The sequence below is a fragment of the Diceros bicornis genome, chromosome 4, assembly GCF_020826845.1.
Source record: "Diceros bicornis minor isolate mBicDic1 chromosome 4, mDicBic1.mat.cur, whole genome shotgun sequence".
In the NCBI taxonomy this organism is placed as follows: domain Eukaryota; kingdom Metazoa; phylum Chordata; class Mammalia; order Perissodactyla; family Rhinocerotidae; genus Diceros; species Diceros bicornis.
In genome coordinates this window covers 73,255,928-73,276,423 of record NC_080743.1, presented here as the reverse complement: position 1 = coordinate 73,276,423, position 20,496 = coordinate 73,255,928, and the positions used below count along the sequence as shown (strand labels likewise).

Sequence of the window (20,496 nt, the reverse complement as noted above, 5' to 3'; positions counted from 1 at the left end):
CTGATTAACGCCAAATAGTGACCAAGGCCCCAGGCAGTCCTGACAGATGGAGCGCCCGGGACAAAACTGAAGCCCTGAGGGGTGTTGGCCCCACGGTGACCCGCTCCTGGGCGCCGGGTTTCTATTTTCAGGTCGATGCGCTTTATTCTTCCATCCAGCGTTCCGGGAAAGGGACAACGATGACCCCGCCGCTCTTGTTTCCTTTCCACCCTTCCTGAGCGGGGTGTTAACCGTTCTTGAACGCGGCGGTGACCCAGCGTTTCCCGCAAGCCTCCTCGGGCTTCCGGGCAGGTCTGCAGGGGGTGCGGCCAGAGAAGAGTCGGGCTCACGCAGGAGGGGCCGGGGCCGCCCGCCAACGCCAGTCCGTCAGATGCCAGTCAGGGTTACGCCGCGTCCCCTCCGGGCCTGACGCCCCGTCCCCGCGCCGACGCCCCGCCTCGCAGCCGCCAGATCGGCCCCGCCCGCGCACACCCCCGGCCCCGGTAGGTCGAGTCACTTCCGCCCCGGGCGCGGTAGAGGCCACGCCCACCTGCCGTTCCGCGCTGGACTCTGTGCGAGTGTGGGAATTGTTGCGTCCGGTGACCAGACTCCAGAAGGTCCTCTCGGCCGTCTCTCAGGAATCCCGCCGATCTCCCCGAAAATGACGGCGTCTTGCGCGCCGCGCACGGCGCCTCCCTGCCGCCCCGAGAGCCACTTCTCTTCTCGGGGCCTCGTTGGGGTCCTTTTGGGGGCCCTAGTGCTCCTGCTGCCCGTGTCCTCCGGTAGGAGCCTGGAGAGGGTGTGCGCTCCGGCGGCGAACGGAGCGGGTCGGGGAGCGGGCGGACCGGAGCCGAGGGCGGGGGAGCCTCGCTCGGTGGGTCGGGTGGGAGGCGCGGGGCTGGGTCGAGCCGGGCCGTGCGGAGTTGGCGCTCCGTGGCCAGGCTTCCCCCCGGGTGGTGCTGTGCGGGGCTCCGGGGGGGTGAGGACCGCGTAGTGCGGGGGGCGGAGGCGTGCTTGGTGGTCGGCACTGAGCGGGGCGGGGTGGTGGGTGCCGCCGGCGTTTACCGGGGCCAAGCCGCGTCCCTGGCCAAAGCTTGCAGGGCGGTGCCCGCGCTGAGCCAAGTCGGGATGGGCGCGCGGACCGCTGCTTGCGGCGAGGGCTTGCTCTTGAGTGCCCGGGTGCGCGGGGCTGTTGCTAGGACTGGGGCTGTGCCCCTGGGGAGGGTTTGCCCTTGTTCCCTGGGCAGGGTGGTGCCTTGTTGAGAGGGGTGTTTGTGCCCCGCTGGGCTAGGCTGCGGAAGCCCCGGCGCGTGTTATCGGGTGTGTGCTTTAGGGAAGTGGCCAGCCCCGCGGTGCCGAGTGTGGGGCAAGGAGGCTCACTGCTCGCTTTGTAAGGGGGCTGGGAAGTGCCTGGTGTGCCTGTAGCGCTGGGGTGAGAGCAGGTTCTGGGGGCCTGGGGTTTAGAGGGTTTGGGAAGGGCGCTGTGCTTTTGTACCTGACGTTCACAGGCTCCTTGTTGCTGAACATCATATTGGTATCCGTTTGCAGGCTGTTGCTTTTTTTTGCCATGTAGTTATCTTCCTGTGCCCATCCAGTACAGACAGTATCCAGTTCTATTACCAAAAGGCTTTTTGACATTGTTCTCTTCTTTTCGTTAGGTTGGATCACATTTAAGGGATATCGGAAGTAAGCTCAAAAACATTGGTAGCCAAACCTAGTGAGAAATGATTATCCTAAGAGATGAACGATAAATAGTGTTAATCTGGTTTTCCCCTACAGCTCAAACACTATAGCTGAAGGCCCATCTACTAAGTTTGTTTCTTGTTTCATAGAATGGAAATAAGTACTTTAAAAATATATATAGTAAAAAAGACATGGTATTGTAAAAAACTTACACAAAGGACAGCCATATTAATACTTGGGTATATTTCCTGTGTCTTTGTATGCACGTGTGTTTCTATGCCCAAGTTATTTTCAAGGTCTTATTACATATACAGTTTGTATGCTGCATTCTTTCGTTAGCAGCATTCGTTCCACAAAGATTTGCCTCTCTGCGCCAGGTCCTGTGCTGGTCCTGAAGATACGCTGGTGAGCAATAACAAACTATTCCTGTTTTCATGATCTTTATTTGTCTGTTTGTGCACACACATGAGTATAAGCAGGGACTGTGTTATGCTCATTGTTAGATCCCCAGTAGGTAATCAAGAAATAGTTGCTAAAATTTATTGGGAGTGGCAGACGGTAACCAAAGTGTAATACTAATGAATATGTTATGACTCGAGAGGTGCTCTGGAGGAAAGGAGCATGAGTCTCTGAGAGCATTTAATAAGTGACTGGAGGCAGGGAAGACCTTTCTGCTCATCACACAGGCCAACTCTTCGACTTTCGGGCTTCTGCACTTGTATTCCCTCAGCCTTGGAACATGGTCCTCCTGCCTCTTGCATAAATGGCTCCTTCTTATTCTTCAAATTCATTTGTGATGCTACCCACTCTGAGGGACCTTCTCTGACTACCCTGTCTCAGGTAGACCCCCACACACTCTCCAGCTTAAATCCCCCCCAACTTGTAGTCACCCTTCCAAAACTATCTTTTCTGTTTTCTCCCAACTAGAATGCAGAGATCTTGTCTGTCTTGTCACACCTGTGGTTCCAAATGTCCACTATTTTTTGCCTCCATATCAACACTTTTATTACTATTAAATACCAGAAAATTAAATATACTATTCAGCAGGGGCTTAGAGCTCAGGCACACATGCCTCCAAGAGGAAGGTTCTTTAAAGCGCTGTGCTTAGGATGGCCTTTCTGTGGTGCCTAAAAGTCTAAGGCAGGGACAGCTGAGGTCGGAGAGGCTCTGTCTTCCCCATTAGTAGACTTTCCAGGGCTTACGGTATTGCAGGCTTGCTTGTTACAGATCATTAACAAGGTCATTTCTATGTAGGAGGCGAGTGGGTGGTGGAACAGTGGTAGTAAAAGGAATGTTTTAAGAAGAATAATTTTTAGAATAGGCTTAAAGCTGAAAGTTGAAGGAGACTCTGAAAGCTATTTAAAATAGAGAAAAATAGATAACTGAAGTGAATAGGATGCATCATGGAAGGTAACAAAACTAGAAATGAAGAGGAGGAAAAACAAGGTTAAGGTTACCGTTGAAAGGTAAAATCAGGAGAAGTATGAGACTTGGAGAAGTAAAAATGAGAACTCGCTGTGCTGGGCAGGGAAAAATGTGGATAAAATAAACATTTCACTTTTGAAGTAGCTCCTGAGGAGAAGGTTTTGTAAGCAGACACTATTGTGTCTGGGAGGCTTGTCATCTTAGAGGTAGTGGCCAAATGTTACAAGGTTGCAGAAGGGAACATTTGTCGAATTTCATTTACAGTTGAAATTGTAACTTGGAGCAGTTTCATTCCTCCAGAAGGAGTCTGCTTTTTTGGACAAAAGCCACAATCTTCTGCAATGGATGGTCTCTTCTGTCTGCTTTAGGTCTTTTATTTCTTTCCAATATGAAGCCAAGATCAGTAAGTGCTTACACAGTAGTTACCTAGTTTCCTTCCTCTGCATATTACAGTGCAAAGAGAGCAGTCCTTATCTGGTCAGTCGCTAGGTTACCAGAATCCTGGGAGATGGGCAAGAAAAGAAATTATGTGGCCAAATCTCTCACCAGTGCATAAAGCTTTAAGATGATTATCTTCTTATCTAGAAGACAAGAGTTGAGCAGGCTCGGGGATTCATGGACTGCCAAGCTACCCAGTGAGGCAGCAGTAGGGCAAAGCAGGCAAGAGAAAGGAGAGGACTAGATCACAGAGTGAATAATTGTGAAAAGCAGCAGGATAGTCAGGAATGAACAATCACCATCATAAAATTCAGACATGATGTTATTGATGCCGGCCTTGATATCAGTTCCCCTAAATTAAGCCCAGCATATATGGGGTTGAAACCAAAAGCACTCATCCTCTTTCCCTGCTTCTCTAAATTACATTCATATGTAAATATTGGGTGTTTTTTTTACCCCTGAACTTCACAAGGCAGACAGAAGTTACTAATTGTTAAAAGCCCAGGTGGCCTCAAGCTGGGCTCACACTGAAGTTTTGGCGAATTACCAGTTCTTGAGGTTTGTTACAGGGAAACTGATATCCAGAAAATACCAAGAAGCTAAAGCTTCTCAGGCCTCAACTCCTTGGCCTCCTGGCACCAGAATCCACCATCCACCACGGAGAGACAGTTGAAGGACATCCACCTGCGATTCCCTTATCTCGCCATCCTCCTCCCTGCCAGCAGCCTCACAAGGCCAAATGCAGGCTGGTGGGAAAGCACCGACCAGCAAGGCCACAGGCTCCGCTCCCTACAAGCAGCCACATTCCTCACAACCTTTAAAACCCTTTGCATCCCATCTTTCACGGAGACAGGAGAAGCTTGAGAGCTCTCGTCTCCCAACTGACATAACCCGAAATGAAAACTCTTTCCTTGCCCTAACCCTGGCGTTCCAGTTTCATTTGGCCTCTCCTGTGTGGTGGGTAAAGAAGCAGGGTATGTGTCCCGTAACAGAACCAGGCTGCCTGGCTTGGCTCCTGGGTCTGCTGCCTGCGGGAATGTTTCTTGGGCAAGTTGCTTCACCTTACTGTGCCTCAGTTTGCGCATCTTAAGGAGGGGGAAATAGGACCCAACTCATAGGATGATTATGAAGATTAAGTTAGTTTAAAAGCACTTAAAATATGGTTGGCACAAGTAGTGCTTAAATATTTCTACAATTATTACTATCATCACTATTGTTCTAAGAACCAACTACTGGAATCTTGTGTTACCGTACTTTAGGAAAAAATATAACCTAAAATATTTGGAGTTTACCTTTGATAATGTTAAAATACCATTTCATATAATAGCAGTAACAAAGAATGGGTATAATAAAATAATAAAGTATAAGTATTTTGACATGAAAGAAATTTAAAACTCAGATAAAGGAATTTCTCTATAACTAAACCAATGAAATAAAATTGAAGACAAGTGTAAAAACAGCAAAGAAAAGAGTCATGGTTTGCAGATAGCTCTGGAACAGGTTGGCTGACCAGTAAAGAATTTGAATTTGGACCTTAGAGTGTATAGAACTGATACCCGTGCTCAGTCAGCTCTGGCCTGAGGTCCTAGAAATGCAGTAATGAGTGAGACATGGTCCCTAAGAAGGTGACAGTCTCGCAAGGAGTGTCAACAATAAAGAATTACAATATGAAAAGTGCTATGAAAGAAGTAAATTTGGGCAGCGTGAAGACACTTAGCCCAGTTTTTTGATTGAGAGATGTCAGGAGGTTCAAGGAAGAAGTGGCGTCTAGGATGAAACTGAAGGATGAGCGGGTGGGAGGAGTGGCAGGTCTCTGGTCAAAGCTGGAGTAAAATGGTGCATGGAGGCCGAGAGTGCTAATGTCATTTAAGTAACTTAACGGGCACTACGTGGAATGGAATATGGCTTGAGAATAGTGTGCAAGAGTGAGCAGCGTCCTGATAGTGACAGGTTTTAAGAGTCTGTTAGCCGTGTTAAGGAGGCTTAGACATTACCTTGAGGGCAATGGGGAGCCATTGACAGGCATCTGACTTGGAAGAGAGTTGGTCACTGTATCACATCAATATTATTCTAGTTGCAGTGTGAGGAATTGCTGAAGTAGAAATGACATTGTTTTAAGGAGGAAAAATCCCCCCCCCAAAAAAAATCCAGAAGTAAAAAATTTATCTAAAAGCCTAGCAATATAGTAGCTTTACTGTAGGGATATATTGGATAAAGAGCTCAAACAGCTACCTCAGGGAGCTTCTGAGGGAATGCACGCTCCACAGAGCAGTGGAGGAAGATTAAATTACATGAAATAATGTCCAAGAAAGCAAAATTTTTTTCATGTAAGGCTATGAAAGTAGTTCATTTTGATATTCAAATGGCATCTATTCACTGACAAAATGGTCCATTTACTAATATGAAAGATATGAAATGATGTTTTCATTTTGAAGTAATGTACTTCTATTTTGAAGTTCTGCAGTCCATATTCATTTTGATCCGTGAAATCCACGATGCTCATTTCATCATCGCCTCTTACCGTAGCATTTCATGAGCACCCGCTGGGTACAGGGTGTAGTAGAAAAAGAAGGCATGTGGTCCCTGACCTCTAGGAACTTGCCTCCTGAGAGGAGACTGAGCCCGAAGTGACAAATGGTCATGAGTTTGTGTTTCCAACTATGGAAGCGTAATCCCAGCAGAGTGTTACATACTATAGAAGACTTCTTAGAGGAGAGGTGAGTTTTGGAAGGAATTTAGAAAAAGTGGGGAAGGGTGCGTACCTATAAATATATTTTAAAACCAAAACCATTGATATTGTCTCTTCAGTTTACTGTTGAATGGAAATTCACCTTATTCCCCAACAAACCAAAAGCTGATAGAATGTTATTTAAAGTGAGCTAGACACATCATCCATAAGTATCACCATTTGGGTAAAAGCCTGGGTCAGTCATTTAGTGTCTTGCCAAGAACCTTTCCATTTATTCTGTACTACCTCCCTGCTGCTAGGCTGGTGAAAGAGGTAAAGTACTTTATTTTCATGTTCTTATCCTCTTCTTCCTAGATGCCTGTGGTGATCCACCAAGATTCAATTCTATGAGGCTGAGGGGTGTCGCTCAATCTTTTTATAGGCCTGGAGACAGAATAGAATATGAGTGTCGTCCAGGATACAGGCTCAAGAGACCTCTTGCCACCTCTACTGTCTGTCAGCCTGATAACACATGGACGCCTCTCCAGGAGGCTTGTACAAGTAAGCAAACAAAACTTTTTTGTTTTTTTTTTTTGTTGCTCTACAGATATTCACACATTTTATGGTGCATATTCCACTACGGCACTGATGATTTTATCATGTGAATGTAGCTTTTAGAGAGCAGTGTATATTTTCAGGCTTTGAAAAATCTCCAGGGAATCCTTTTCTGGGTAGTTGGTTGCCTAGGTAAATCTGAATCTTAAGTTTGGCCTTATAATAGTTAAAGAAAATAAATAATAGTCCCATTAATTCAAAAGAACAATGTAGAATTTTGATTTTGATTCAAATCTGTCTTGAAATTCGTATAAAACAGTGAACTTGAAAATTATCTTTTAGGAAAATTGTGTTCACAGCCAGGAGAACCCATAAATGGAGAAGTAAGATATGTAAATGGAACTTTGGAGTTTGGTTCACAGATTCACTATGCTTGTAATGAGGGGTAAGTAAGTTGCTCCTTAGAGGAAATAAGGTAAATGTTGTGAATTCCATTTTTGTTTTGCTTCTCTTCCTAAGCGTTCCCATGAAGTTGATTTCATTTTGCTTTCTCTGTGACAAGTTGTACTTGAAGCCAAACAACTCTTGGTTTTTTTATGGAGACTGAAAAGATGTGTAATTAATAGAAAGAAATTTAAATTGAAGGAAAGGAAAATTGTATAATACTATATGTAATAATAAGCCTATCACAAGCATTAAAATGTAATAACCATGGTGATTTTATCCTTGACATCAAAGCGCACCCTATTTAAAATGTCACCTCTCAGAGTTGAAGTGGGGCTTGTGGAAATGGGAGGTAGAAATGCCATCCAAAGATATTCTTATATCGAGATACTCTGTAAGGTATTAGCAGACCAAAATTGCCCTCGTTAGCCTGGACCAAAGCATTGATCAAGATCTCTAAATTGGAAAACCTTATCTTTGAGACTTCTGCAAAGTAATGAAGCATCTCAAAAACTTAATTATAACCATTGTTCTATGGGGCTCTTTTAATAGTATGTATTGGGAATACTGGGCATTTATGAAAAATGTGCATTTGGCGGGTAAATGTAATACACCATAGAAATGCAACTGATTTTTTGTATCAACTTTGTATCCTCCTACTTTGCTGAATTCATTTATTTGTTCTAATTTTTTTGTTTGTGTATGCATGTAATCTTTACAGTTTTCTACATAGGAGAACATATCGTCTGCAAACAATGATAATTTTATTGCTTCCTTTCCAATTCCGTTGCCTTTTATATTTTTTTTCTTTGCAAATTGCTCTGTCTAGGACTTCTAGTACCATGTTGAATAGAAAAAAGTAGGCATCCTTGTCTTGTTCCTGATCTTAGAGGAAAAGCTTTTAGCCTTTCACCATTAAATATGATGTGTGCTGTAGATTTTTCATGTATGGCATCTATTATCTTGAGGTAGTTTCTTTCTGTTCCTCATTTGTTGCGTATTTTTATCTGAAAACATTGAATTTTGTCAAATGCTTTTTTTGCAGCAATTGAGATGATCATATGGTTTTTTCCTCTATTCTATTGATGTGGCATATTACAGTGATTGATTTTCATATGTTGAGCCATCTTTCCATTCAAAGAATAACTTACACGTGGTCATGGTGTATAATCCTTTTAATATGCTGCAAAATTGCTGGTATTTTGTTGAGGATTTTTACATTAGTGTTCATTAGCGATATTAGTCTGTAGCTTTCTTTTTTTGTAGTGTCTTTGTCTAGCTTTGGTATCACCGTAAAGCTGGTATCATAGACTGAGTTTGGAAGAATTTCCTCGTCTTCAAATTTTTGGAAAAATTTGATAAGGATTGGTGTTAGTTTTTCTTGAAATGTTTGGTAGAATTCACCAGTGTAGCCATGAGGTCCAGGGCTTTTCTTTATTGGGAGATTTTTGATGACTGATTCAATCTCCTTACTAGTTGTAAACCTGTTCAGATTATCTATTTCTTCATGATTTAGTCTTGGTAGATTTTGTGTTTCTAGGAATTTGTCCATGTTATCTAGGTTATTCAATTTATTGGCATAAATTTTTTCAAAGTACTATCATAAAATTTTTACTTCTGTAGAATCAGTAGTAATGTCCCCACTTACATTTCTGATTTCAGTGATTTGAGTCTTCTCTCTTTTCTTAGTCCATCTGGCTACAGGCTTGTCAATTTTGTTGATCTTTTTGAAGAACCAACTTTTGGTTTCATTGATTTTCTCTATTGTTTTTTTCTTCTCTGTTTTGTTTATTCCTGCTCTAATCTTTATTGTATACTTCCTTCTGCTAGCTTTGATTTAGTTCTTATTTTTCTAGTTCCTTAAGTTGTAAAGTTAGGTTGTTGATTTCAGATCTCTTAATTGTTTAATGTAAGCATTTATAGCCATACATTTCCCCCTTGGCACTGCTTTTGCTGCATCCCATAAATTTTGGTATGTTATGTTTTCATTTTCATTTACCTCAAAGTATTTTCTAATTTTCCTTGTGATTTCTTCTTTGAGCCAGTGGTTGTTTAAATGTGTGTTGTTTAATTTTCAGAATTTTGTGAATTTTCCGGTTTTCTTTTTTTTGTGTGTGAGGAAGATTTGCCCTGAGCTAACATCTGCTGCCAATCCTCCTCTTTGTGCTGTGGAAGATTGTCCCTGGGCTAACATCTGTGCCCATCTTCCTCTTCTTTATATTGGACGCCGCCACAGCATGGCTTTATAATTGGTGCGTGTGTCCGCGTCTGGGATTCGAACCTGCAAACCCCGGGCTGCCAAAGTGCAGTATGCGAACTTAACCACTACACCATCGGGCTGGTCCCTCCAGCTTTCTTTTTGATGTTAATTTCTAATTTCATCCCATTGTGGTTAGAAAAAATACTTTGTACACCATCTATGTTTTTAAGTCTATTGATTAATTAATGTTAATTTGTAGCCTACATAATTATGTTGTTATTTATATATTAGGTTATATATTATATAATTAATTGTATTAGTAACATTAACTTGTGGCCTAACATATTGTCTATCTTAGAAAATGTCCCATGTGCACTTAAAAAGGCTATATATTCTGTTGTTGGATAGACCACTCTATATGTGACTGTGAGTCTAGTTTGTTTATTGTGTTGTTCACGTCCTCTGTTTTATTACTTATGTTCTGTCTAGTTGTTCTGTTTATTATTGTGAATGGGGTATTGAAGTCTCTAATTACTATTGTAGAAGTGCCGATTACATAGAAGTGTGTGTTTATCCCTTCAACTCTGTCAGTTTTTGCTTCCTATATTTTGATAGCCTGACACTGGGTTCATAGATGTTTATAATTGTTATATCTTCTTGCAGTATTGAACCCTTATTGATATATAATGTTCTTGTCTCTTGTAACTTTTTTTGATTTAAAGTCTATTTTTTCTAATGTTAGTATAGCCACGGCTGCTTCCTCTTGGTTACTATTTTCATGGAATCACTATTTCCATCCTTTCACTTACAACTTGCTTTTGTCTTTGGATCTCAGCTGGGGCTCTTGTAGACTGCGTATAGTTGAATCATGTGTTTTTATCCATTCTGCCAAGCTCTGTCTTTGATTGGAGAGTTTAATCCATTAACTTTTAATGTAATTACTGAGAAGAAGGGACTTAGTTCTGTCATTATGCCATTTCTTTTCTATATGCCTTATGGCCTTTTTTGTCCCTCATTTCCTGTAATACTGTTTTCTTTTGTGTTTAGCTGATTTTTGTAGTGAAATGTTTAACTTCTTTTCTGACCTTCTTTTGTGTATATTCTAAGTCTGTTTTCTTTGTGGTTACCATGAAGATTACATTTAACATCCTTTTGTTATACCACTCAAATTTGAATTTATACCAACTTTACTTCAGTAAGTTATAAAAATTGCTCCTCTGCAGATCCATCACACCCCTTTTGGATTTTGATGTCATACTAGCATCTACGCTTTATAACTATAATACTAGCTTCTACACTAATAATTTCTTTAAAAAGATTAGACTCTTAAATCACATAACAAAAATTGCAGTTATAGACCATTATCAGAGTAGTACTAGCTTTCATAATTGCCCATATATCTACCATTAGTGAGATCTTTATTTATCCAAAAGACTTTGAATTACTGTCGAGTACTTTCATTTCACCTTGCAGGACTCCCTTGAGCATTTCTTGCAGGGGAGGTCTAGAGGTCACGAACTCCGTCAGCTTTTGTTTATCTGGGAATGCCTGAGTTTCTCCTTCACTTTTGAAGGACAGTTTTGCTGGATAGAGGATTTTTGCATGACACTTTCTTTCTTTTAGTACTTTGAGTATATTGGCCAACTGTCAATGGCTTCCGAGTTTCTGATGAGCAGTCTTCTGATAATCTTATTTAAAATCCCTTGGATGTGATGATTTACTCTTTTCTTGCAGCTTTCAAGATTCTCACTTTGTCTTTGGCTTCTGAAAGTTTGGTTATTATGTTTCTAAGTGTGGGTTTCTTTGAGTTCATCTTATTTGTAGCTTGTTGAGCTTTTTGGATATTTATATTCACGTGTTTCATCAGATTTGGGAAATTTGCAGCCATTATTTCCTCAACTATTCTCTCTGCCCCTTCTTTCTATTTTCTCCTCCTGCGAGTCCCACAGAGTTTACGTTGTCTGCTTCTTGGTATCCTGCACACACCTTAGGCTCTGTTCACTTTTGTTCAATCCTTTCTGTTCCTCGGACTCGATAAATTGTGTTCGCCTATCTTCAAGTTCAGTGATTCTTTCTTCTGCTTGCTCAGATATGCCTTTAATTCCTGTATTGAATTTGTCATTGCAGTTACTGTACTTTTCAACTCCATAATTTACTTTTGGTTTCTTTTAGGTTTTCCATCTCCTAACTGATATTTCCATTTTGTTGACACATTGTTTTCTTGACTTCCTATATTTTCTGATAGTTCTTTGAGCATCTTTAAGACAGTGTTTTCTTTTATCTTTCAAATTTTATTGAGGCCCCAGGGCCTTGAGGCTCGGTCAGGAGGCCACCCTGCAGGCAAAGTAGGAGCTAGCAGAGAGGCCTTATTTGACCTTCTTTTTGGGGCACACGTTGTTGGTGTGACCACACTTCTTGTGATAGTTGAGAGTGCAGGGGTATAGATGAGCATAATACTTGTAGGTCATCCTGTAGCAGTTGTATTCCGGGTGAGCTGGCAAAGGGAAGGCTTGATGATGCTGCCCCACAGGTGAAGCACCAAGTACACAGTGGTGTCTTTCTGGATATTGTAGTCTGTGAGACTGCGACTATCCTCCAGCTGTTTGCCTGTAAAAATCAGACACTGTTGCTCAGGTAGGATGCCGTTCTTATCTTGGATTTTGGTTTTGATGTTCTCAGTGGTGTCACTGAGCTCGACCTCAAGAGAGATGGTCTTGCCCATCAGGGTCTTGATAAAGATCTGCATCTCTGCGTCTGCTACTCAGCCCCTCAGTGAAGAAAAAGAGGGTGGCAGTAGTGGAAACCTCCAATTTGCCACCAAGAGCACCTGTGCAAGACAGTTACTTTAAAATCTTTGTTTAGTAAATCTACGATGAAGTCTTTTCAGGGACAATTTCTATTGATTTATTTTTTTCTTTGATTGGGGCGTACTGCCTGTTCCTTTGTGTACCATGTGATTTTTTGTTGAACTCAACCTTTGAATCTAATAAGGTGGTAACTCTGGAAGGATTATCCCCATTTCCTAAGGCTTGATGTTTTCTTAGTTTTTTGTTTGTGTGTTTGTTTGTTGTTGTAGGGTGCCTCTGTGCTGAGGATCAGCCTGACATGAAACTGAAGGACATCTTAGGTGTTTTTGAGCCTTTTCCTGGGTGTGCATAGTCACTTTCTAATTTTCCCTGTGTATGCAGTTGTTTTTGAATGTCCTAGTTTTTAATGTCTGGTCCCTGAAAGGGGAAAAGTTGCAAAATGCAGGAGCGGCAAAGGGCGCTGAATCTGTAAATCCCTTGAAAGTCACTTCAGCTGGCATGCAAGGGGCTTGCAAGAGTAGGGCTAGGTATGACAGCAATGACTACCAACTCCTTTTTCAGCTTATTTGTGATCAGAAGCAGCAATCAGTGATCAGAAAACAGATCCCCGATAATTGGAGGACAGAATCCTTTTTGCCCAACCTGGCTCCTACAGGCTGCTTCTAAGCTGCTCCAGGGACACATGCACATGAACCCCACATTGGGGTTGGGGTGGGTAGCTGCCACTGTGCTAGGAGCTAAAATTGACCAAAATTAAGGCTGATTACCTGTCTAAGTCTTCCCCTGGAAAATGCAAGATATCAACGGACTCCAAAGTTCCAAAATAGTTACATCAGGCAGATTCTACCAGTGCAGTTGTTGTCTAGCTGGGAAACAGATTCCTGGTGCTTCCTACTTTGCCATCATCCCAGAATCCACTCCTAATATATTCTAATATAGAATCAATGAGTGAGACTTGGGGGAAAAGTTGGCTGGAAGCGTGTACAGGCAGTTTCAGTTACTATTTTTTAACTTGATCAAGTGAAAATATTGGAACTTCCAGTTAGTAGTTTTAGAGAGAGAGCCTGCTAGGTGCTTTGGAGGATACCAAAAGTTTAAGATAGAGACCCTTCTCAAGAAGTTGTAGCCTTCTTGAGAAACACAGTAAATCTGGAGAGGTGTCAAAGCAAAATAGTAAATGAGAAGTACCAAATAGGTAGAATTATTCATGATCATTACAGTGCGAGTCCAGAAGGAGGAGAGAATACTGTGAACTTAAATCATCAGAGAAGATTTCATCCAGTAGTATTCCTGAGCTATTCCTAGGAAGATATTCTGATCTAAAGAATATTAATAAGAGCTAAACATACCTGGCACTCACTGTGTGCCAGATGCTAACTCATCTAATCCTCAGAACAACCCCCTGAGGTACGTATTATATCCCCTCTTCATAGATGAGGAACCTGAGCAAGAGAAACATTAAGGGACTTTCCCAAGCTCAAATAACAAGTCAGTCATGGAGCTGGGACTCGAATCCAGGCAGGCAGGCTCTAGGGCCTGTTCTGTCTACTCACGCGTTGTCCTTACTGGGCAGATGGCGTGAGCAAGGGCATAGAAATGAATGTGTAATGTGATTGTCAAAGATAGGAAAGAGTTCCATACCAACAGGTATGACAGATTTATTTAGACATTTTTCCTCTTGCGAATGTGTGTTCAAATCCAGAAACTCTTTAATTAAGTTACATATTTTATTAGCAGTTTTCATTATTTTAGAAACTTCTTCTCAAACTACTGTCGTGCAGGACAACAACCATATAAAAATTTTCTTCATTATTATTTGCACCTATTTAACTATAAAGAACACAGTCAATTTTTCTTTTTTCTTTTAGTTTTAACTTAATTGGACACAAAATTCTACATTGTGAACTTGTTGGAGAAACTGTGGGTTGGAGTGCCAATCCCCCAACATGTCAAGGTAAGTGTATTCTCTCTTTAGAATTTAGTAAGCAGCAGTTCTCACACTGTTTGGCCTCAGAACCCTTTTCCCCTCTTAAATTGATAAAGATCCCGACGAGCTTTCATTTATAGGGGTTCTATCTTGATATTCATTATATTGGAATTAAAAATGACGTGTTTTTAAATAATTATTTGTTAATTCATTTTTAAGAATAGTAAGCTCAATACATAGTAACATATGCAACGTATTTTTGTGAAACATCAGTTTTCCAAAACAAACAGTGAGAATAGTGGCATTGTTTTACATTATCGCAAATCTCCTCAATATCTTTCTTAAAGGATGACATCGGGATTCAGTCTGCTGCATTATCACATAATTTGTAGCCTCTGGAAAATTTCACCATACACTCATAAGGATGAAAGTGAAAAAAGACAATAATATCTTGGTATTGTGAACTACTGATGTACCAAATGGATATATTTATAAATTATAAAGCATTTCTCAAGTAGCACTGAATTTTATTTTTAATCACAAGCATATTTTATCCTTAAATTGTCAGCATCTCTTATGATGAGAAGAAAACGTAGCATGGCCTTGTAGATAAATGTAGATATTTCATATAGATATTTTATATACGTATTTAAGAAAATAGGTTTATTTTGAAAGTTCATTTCCATGTTAGTGGTTTGAAGTGGGGATAATACAATTTCTCAAAGAATCCTTCTTCTAATTGGATATTGGATTCATGACTAGATTGTACAAAACACGTTAATGAATCTATTGAAGGAGTTCATAGGACTTTACTAATGCCGTCTTAATCTTTTACCTTTCCTTTTGCCTTTCATGTCCTCTTTTTTACTCTTTTTAAGTGATGTCTTGTAGCCCACCTCCAAAAATACAAAATGGAAAATACACCAGAAGCGACCAGGAGGAATTTACGTACAATGATGTAGTAACTTATAGTTGTGATCCTTCAAATGGACCAGATGAATATTCACTTGTCGGAGAGAGCAGACTTGTTTGTTCTGGGAATGACAAATGGAGTAGTGACCCTCCTGAGTGTAAAGGTAAAAATGTTTCCATTTATTTCCTTCTTCATTTGTAAATACTGTAGAAATACTTTAAAAATCGTTTTACCTCCAGATAAACAAAACAGTCCCGTGTGTGTCCTCCTCCTGTTAAGTTGACTTTCTAATTTAATTTAATACAGGTCAAATTGAGTCAAAAACAATTCTAGTTGCAGAGTTATCCACCTCTCACCTCACATGTTCTTGGCATTCCAATTTTACATTGTGAACTACTGTGTGTATGCCTGAGTTAGGATTTTTTTGCTAGAAAGCATCAAAAAACAGCACACACTGGCTTAAAAATGAGAACGTTTTAGCTTGCATTACAAGAAGTCTGAGAGCTGTGGCTGTAGGTAATGACAGAGTAAATTGTAAAATACTAGCTCTCTTACTGATAAGATTGTTAAATATGACAGAACATATTTAAAAAGAAATATTTCAGGCACTTGAGAGCGACCAAAAGCAGGGAGGCATTGGAGGGGATTTGACTCTTGAAAGAAAGGAACCACTGAATCACAACAAAATATTTACTCTCTGCAAGTGCACTTGGAACATTTTATAATATCATATTCTAGGCAATAAGATAATTTTTTTGACAAATTTCAAAAAGTTGACGTCGTTCACAGTACATTATCTGATCACAATGGGATGAATGTAGAAATCCAATAAAGATACCATAAATTCCCCAAATATGTAAAAATTATGCAAGACACTACTGCTTAACAATTGAGTCAAAGAGAAAGTCACAAGGAATATTAGAAAGTGTTTTGAATTGAATAAAAATGAGAACACAACGTATCAAAATTTGTGGGATACAGGAAAAGCATTGCCTACAGGATATTTATATCATGAAATACTTAGATTTGGAAAAGGGAAAGGTCTCAAAAGATTAAACTTCTACCTTAAGACAATAAAGAAAAGAGCAAATTAAATGCAAAAGAGGGAAACAGAAAGAAATAGGACAGAAATCAGTGGTACTGAAAAGAGGAAAAAATAGAGAATCAACGAAACTAACACCATTTTCTTGGAGATCAGTAAAATGAATAGACCTATAGCTAGTCTGACACGAAAAAAAGAAAACATAAATTACCAGTATCAACAATGAAAAAGAGCATGTCACTAAATATTCTGCAGACATTGAAGGATAATAAGGGAATAAAACAAACAATTTTATGGGTATAAATTTGACAACTTAAACCTTCTCACAAAGAGAACTACAGGCCCCATGTGCTAACTGGGTAATTCTACCAAACATTAACGGAAAAAGAATAGCAGCTCCACAGAAACGCTTCAAGAAAATAGAAGAGGAGGAAATACTTCTTAACTTATATCACGGGAAGGGCATTGCCATAATACCAAAACCAGACAAAATCATTACAAGAAAATAACAAACAACATCCGTAATGAATATAGAACCAACTTTCTTAACAATATATTAACAAATAAAATCCTGTCATATATAAAAATAGGAATATATCATAATCAAGTAGGATTTAATCCTTGAATGCAAGGTTGATTCAAATTCAGAAATTAATTAGTATAATTTGCCTTTCCAGGAGACTAAAGAAAAAAATTACATGATCATCTTAATAGATGTAGAAAAAAAGCATTTAATAGAATTCATCTTTTCATGATAAAACTTCTCAGCAAACTAGGAATAAAAGGGAACTATCTGAAGGTGATAGAAGGCACCTGCAAAAATCCCACAGCTAACATTATATTTAATGGTAAAAGATTAATTTATTTCCCAGTGAGGTAGGAACAAGGGTGTGTATTCTCCCCGCTCTATTCAGCATTGTATTAGAGGTCCTAGCCAGTACAATAAGGCGAAAGATAGAAATAGATAAACATTTCATAAAGGAAGAAATAGAGTAGACTTTATTCATTTATGACATGATTATGTAGAAAATTTGAAAGACTACAGTTTTAGCAAGGTTAGAAGACACACGATCAACATACCGAAATCAACTGTATGTCTATACACTAGTAATAAACCATTAGGAATTGAAATTTTTTTAAGTAGTATTTACAGCAGCTCCAAAATACACAAAATACTTACATGTGAATCTAACAACACGTGTGTAAGATTTGAGTGGTAAAAACAACAAAACACAAAAAAGAAATTAAAGAAGACCTTAATAAATAGAGAGTAATTCAGTGGTCATGAATTGGAAGACTCAGTATAATACAGGTGTCAGTTCTCCTTAACTGATCTATAAATTCTGCGTAATCCCAATAAAAATCCCAGCAGAACTTTTTGTAGAAATTGACAAACTCATTCTAAAATTTATGTGAAAAACCAGAGGTAGAATAATCAAAATAAAAATTAGAGGACCCATTCTACTTGATGTCAATAACTATAAAGCATGTAATCAAGACAGTGTGCTATTGGTGCAAAGATAACCATATAGAGCAATGGAACCCAGAAATAGACCCTTTCAGAAGTGTCCAGTTGACTTTGTCATAGGTGTACAAACAATTCAGTGGAAAAATGGTAAAATACAGGCACAACTGGACATACATATGCAAAAAAAAAGAACCACAACTCATGTTAGCACCATGTACATTTACTCAAAATGGATCATATAGTTAAATGTAAAACCTAAAACTATAAGACTTTCAGTAGAAAACATTTGTGACCTAGCGAAAGATTTCTTAAATACAACCCCAAAAGCATGATCCTTTAAAGAAAAAAAATGAATGTTAGACTTTAAGTACTCAAAACTTCTGCTCTTAACAGACACTGTTACAAGAATGAGAAAACAGAGCCATAGAATGGGAGAAAATATTTGCAAAGCACATATCTGATAATGGACTTCTATCTACAATATATAAAGAACTCTAAAGTCAATCATAAGAAAACATCCCAATTCTTAAAAAATGGACAGGATATTTGAATAGATTTCATCAACGCAGATGTACAGATGGCAAAAATGTACGTGAAAAATTGCTCAATACCACTAGTAATCACAGAAGTGTAATTTAAAACCCCAATGAGATACCTCTAAGCACCTACTAGAATGGCTGAAAGTAAAAACAAATACAAAAAAGTACAAATACCAACTACTGGCAAGGTATGGAGTACTTGGAACCTACATACATTGCTGGTAAGAATGCAAAGTGGTATGAGCATTTTCAACCATAGTTTGGTTATTTCTTATAAAGTTAAACAGACACTTAACACACAACTCAGCAATCCAAGTAAAATGAACACATGTTCACAAAGAAACCTGTATGAGAATATTCATAGCGGCCTTAATCATAATCGCCCCACACTGGAAACAACCCACGTTTTTCAACTGGTGAATGGATCAACAACCATGATATATCCATACAATGGAATAAGACTCTGCAACAAAACAGAATGAGCATCTACTCTCTGCAGCAACAGGAAGAAACCTCACATGCATTACACTAAGTGAAATAAGCCATAGTCAGAGGCTGTGATCCCATTCTGACATTCTGGAAAAGCAACACAATAGAGATAGAAACCAGACCAATGGTTGGCTCCTTGGGGCAGGCGGTTGGGGGTGGGTGGAGGGTTGATTATAAAGTGGCATGAGGAAGTATTGGGGGCTTATGGAACTTGTCTGGCTTTATTGTGGTGGTGATTACATGATTATTTGCATTTGTCAAAATACATACAACTGTACACTTAAAAGGGTGAGTTTTATTGTATGTAAGTTATAGCCACTAAATCTAACTTAAAGAAAATCATTAGTGCAATTAACAGTAATTTAGCACAACAGAGAAAAGAGTAGTGAACTGGAAGTCAGGACAATAGACTTCCAACAGGCTTTGAAAACAAATATTAAAGAAAAGAGGGAGAGACTTGCAGACCTGTGGGAGGGTAGCAAGCAGTCAAACATACATGTAATTGGAGTTTCAGGAAGAGAGGAGAAGGAACAGTACACACAATTATTTGAATAAATATGGGCCAAACATTATCATATGTTTGATAATGAAAAACAACAACCCTACAGGTCCAGGAAATTTAGTAACCTAGCAGGATAAATAAATTTTTTAAATTTACCAAGAAACTCTCATTGAACTAAACACATCCTGGTAAACTAGTGAAACAAAAGAGAAAAGAAAAAGCAGCCAGCAAGAGGGGAAACAAATCCATTCTCTCTTCCCCCCACCCTCACAAGGAGAATGACAGCTGACTTCCCTTAAGGAACTGTGGAGGAACTGTGGACACCAGAGGACAATAATACCTGCTAATGTGCTGCAAGAGAAAGAAAACACTTAACCTAGAATTCTCTGTCAAGGAGAAGTCTTCAAAACTGAAGGTCAAATAAATAAAAACATTTTCAGATAAACAAGAGCTACGAGGATTTGTTACTAGCCAACCTGCACTACAAGAATTGCTCAAGGAAGTTCTTCAGGCTGAAGGGAAATGACACCTGAGGGAAACTCAGATCCAGGGGAAAGGAGGAAGAGCGCTCTTCTGTCTCACAAGCCTCTACACCATCTGGCCCTGAGCTATTGCTCAGGTTTAATCTCAAAAGATGTTTTCCTGTACTCAGTGCCCGGGCCAGTATTTTGGGCTTTTTTTTTTTTCCCCAAGTTCTGCCAAGCCCATTAATGGGTCCTGAAATCAGTCTAGAGGGTCATGACCAGCGTTTACTTCTTCAGAAGTAGAGTGGAATGGGAAGTACCAGAGTGCACTGGTATGGAGGCTAAGTACTCACTTTGTTGCAGGCCTGTGTGCTTGTATACTGGTTTACAACGTAAAATGTGTTTCTTGGTCTCTGGGTTGCAGGCCAAAATGTTGGGAAAGCACTGCCCTAACTCCACTGGCCTTTCTGTTCTGTAAATAGCCTAGTTCGTGTATGTTGTTGCTACCTCTGAACTTTCTGTTTGCATATCTTTGCATGTCTAGCTTCTTTGCAACTTTTAAATATAATCTCAAGTATTACCTGCTCAAAAAAGTCTTTCCTACCTTTCTCAAAAAGCAGGGTACTGTAACCAGTGTTTGCATGCTTAAAAAAATCCCTAGAGCTAAAGGGTATTAAAAGTTGCTTTTTTGGGGGGCTGGCCCCGTCGTATAGTGGTTAAGTTCACTCACTTCGCTTTGGTGGCCCTGTGCTTGCTTGTTCGGATCCCAGGATTTGATCTCTGCAGCCATTATCAAGCCATGCTGTGCCAGGCGTCCTACATGTAAAGTAGGCGAAGATGGGCACAGATGTTAGCCCAGGTCCAATCTTCCTCAGCAAGAAAAGGGTGAGGATTGGCAACAGATGTTAGCTCAGGGCCAATTTTCCTCACCAGAAAAAAAAAAAGTTGCCTTT

General features: G+C 39.9%; 1 protein-coding gene and 1 pseudogene across 1 annotated transcript; one reads left to right on the top strand and one right to left on the bottom strand.

Annotated features, from left to right (window-relative positions):
- Positions 1-553: 553 nt before the first annotated feature.
- Positions 554-14,038, top strand: LOC131404739 (membrane cofactor protein-like). The gene is made up of 4 exons (XM_058539751.1): positions 554-761; positions 6,569-6,754; positions 7,091-7,193; positions 12,469-14,038. The coding sequence occupies exons 1-4, from the start codon at positions 641-643 to the stop codon at positions 12,482-12,484; spliced, it is 426 nt and encodes a 141-aa protein (XP_058395734.1). The 5' UTR covers positions 554-640; the 3' UTR covers positions 12,485-14,038.
- Positions 11,748-12,144, bottom strand: LOC131404743 (ubiquitin-like; annotated as a pseudogene).
- Positions 14,039-20,496: the final 6,458 nt, after the last annotated feature.

What these genes read in the sequence shown, in the direction of transcription:
- LOC131404739 (XM_058539751.1), top strand. Translation starts at nt 641, where the DNA reads ATGACGGCGTCTTGCGCGCCGCGCACGGCGCCTCCCTGCCGCCCCGAG. An exon ending in CCTGCTGCCCGTGTCCTCCG is followed by an intron (nt 762 to 6,568) that starts GTAGGAGCCTGG and finishes TCTTCTTCCTAG; the next exon opens with ATGCCTGTGGTGATCCACCA. An exon ending in TCTCCAGGAGGCTTGTACAA is followed by an intron (nt 6,755 to 7,090) that starts GTAAGCAAACAA and finishes ATTATCTTTTAG; the next exon opens with GAAAATTGTGTTCACAGCCA.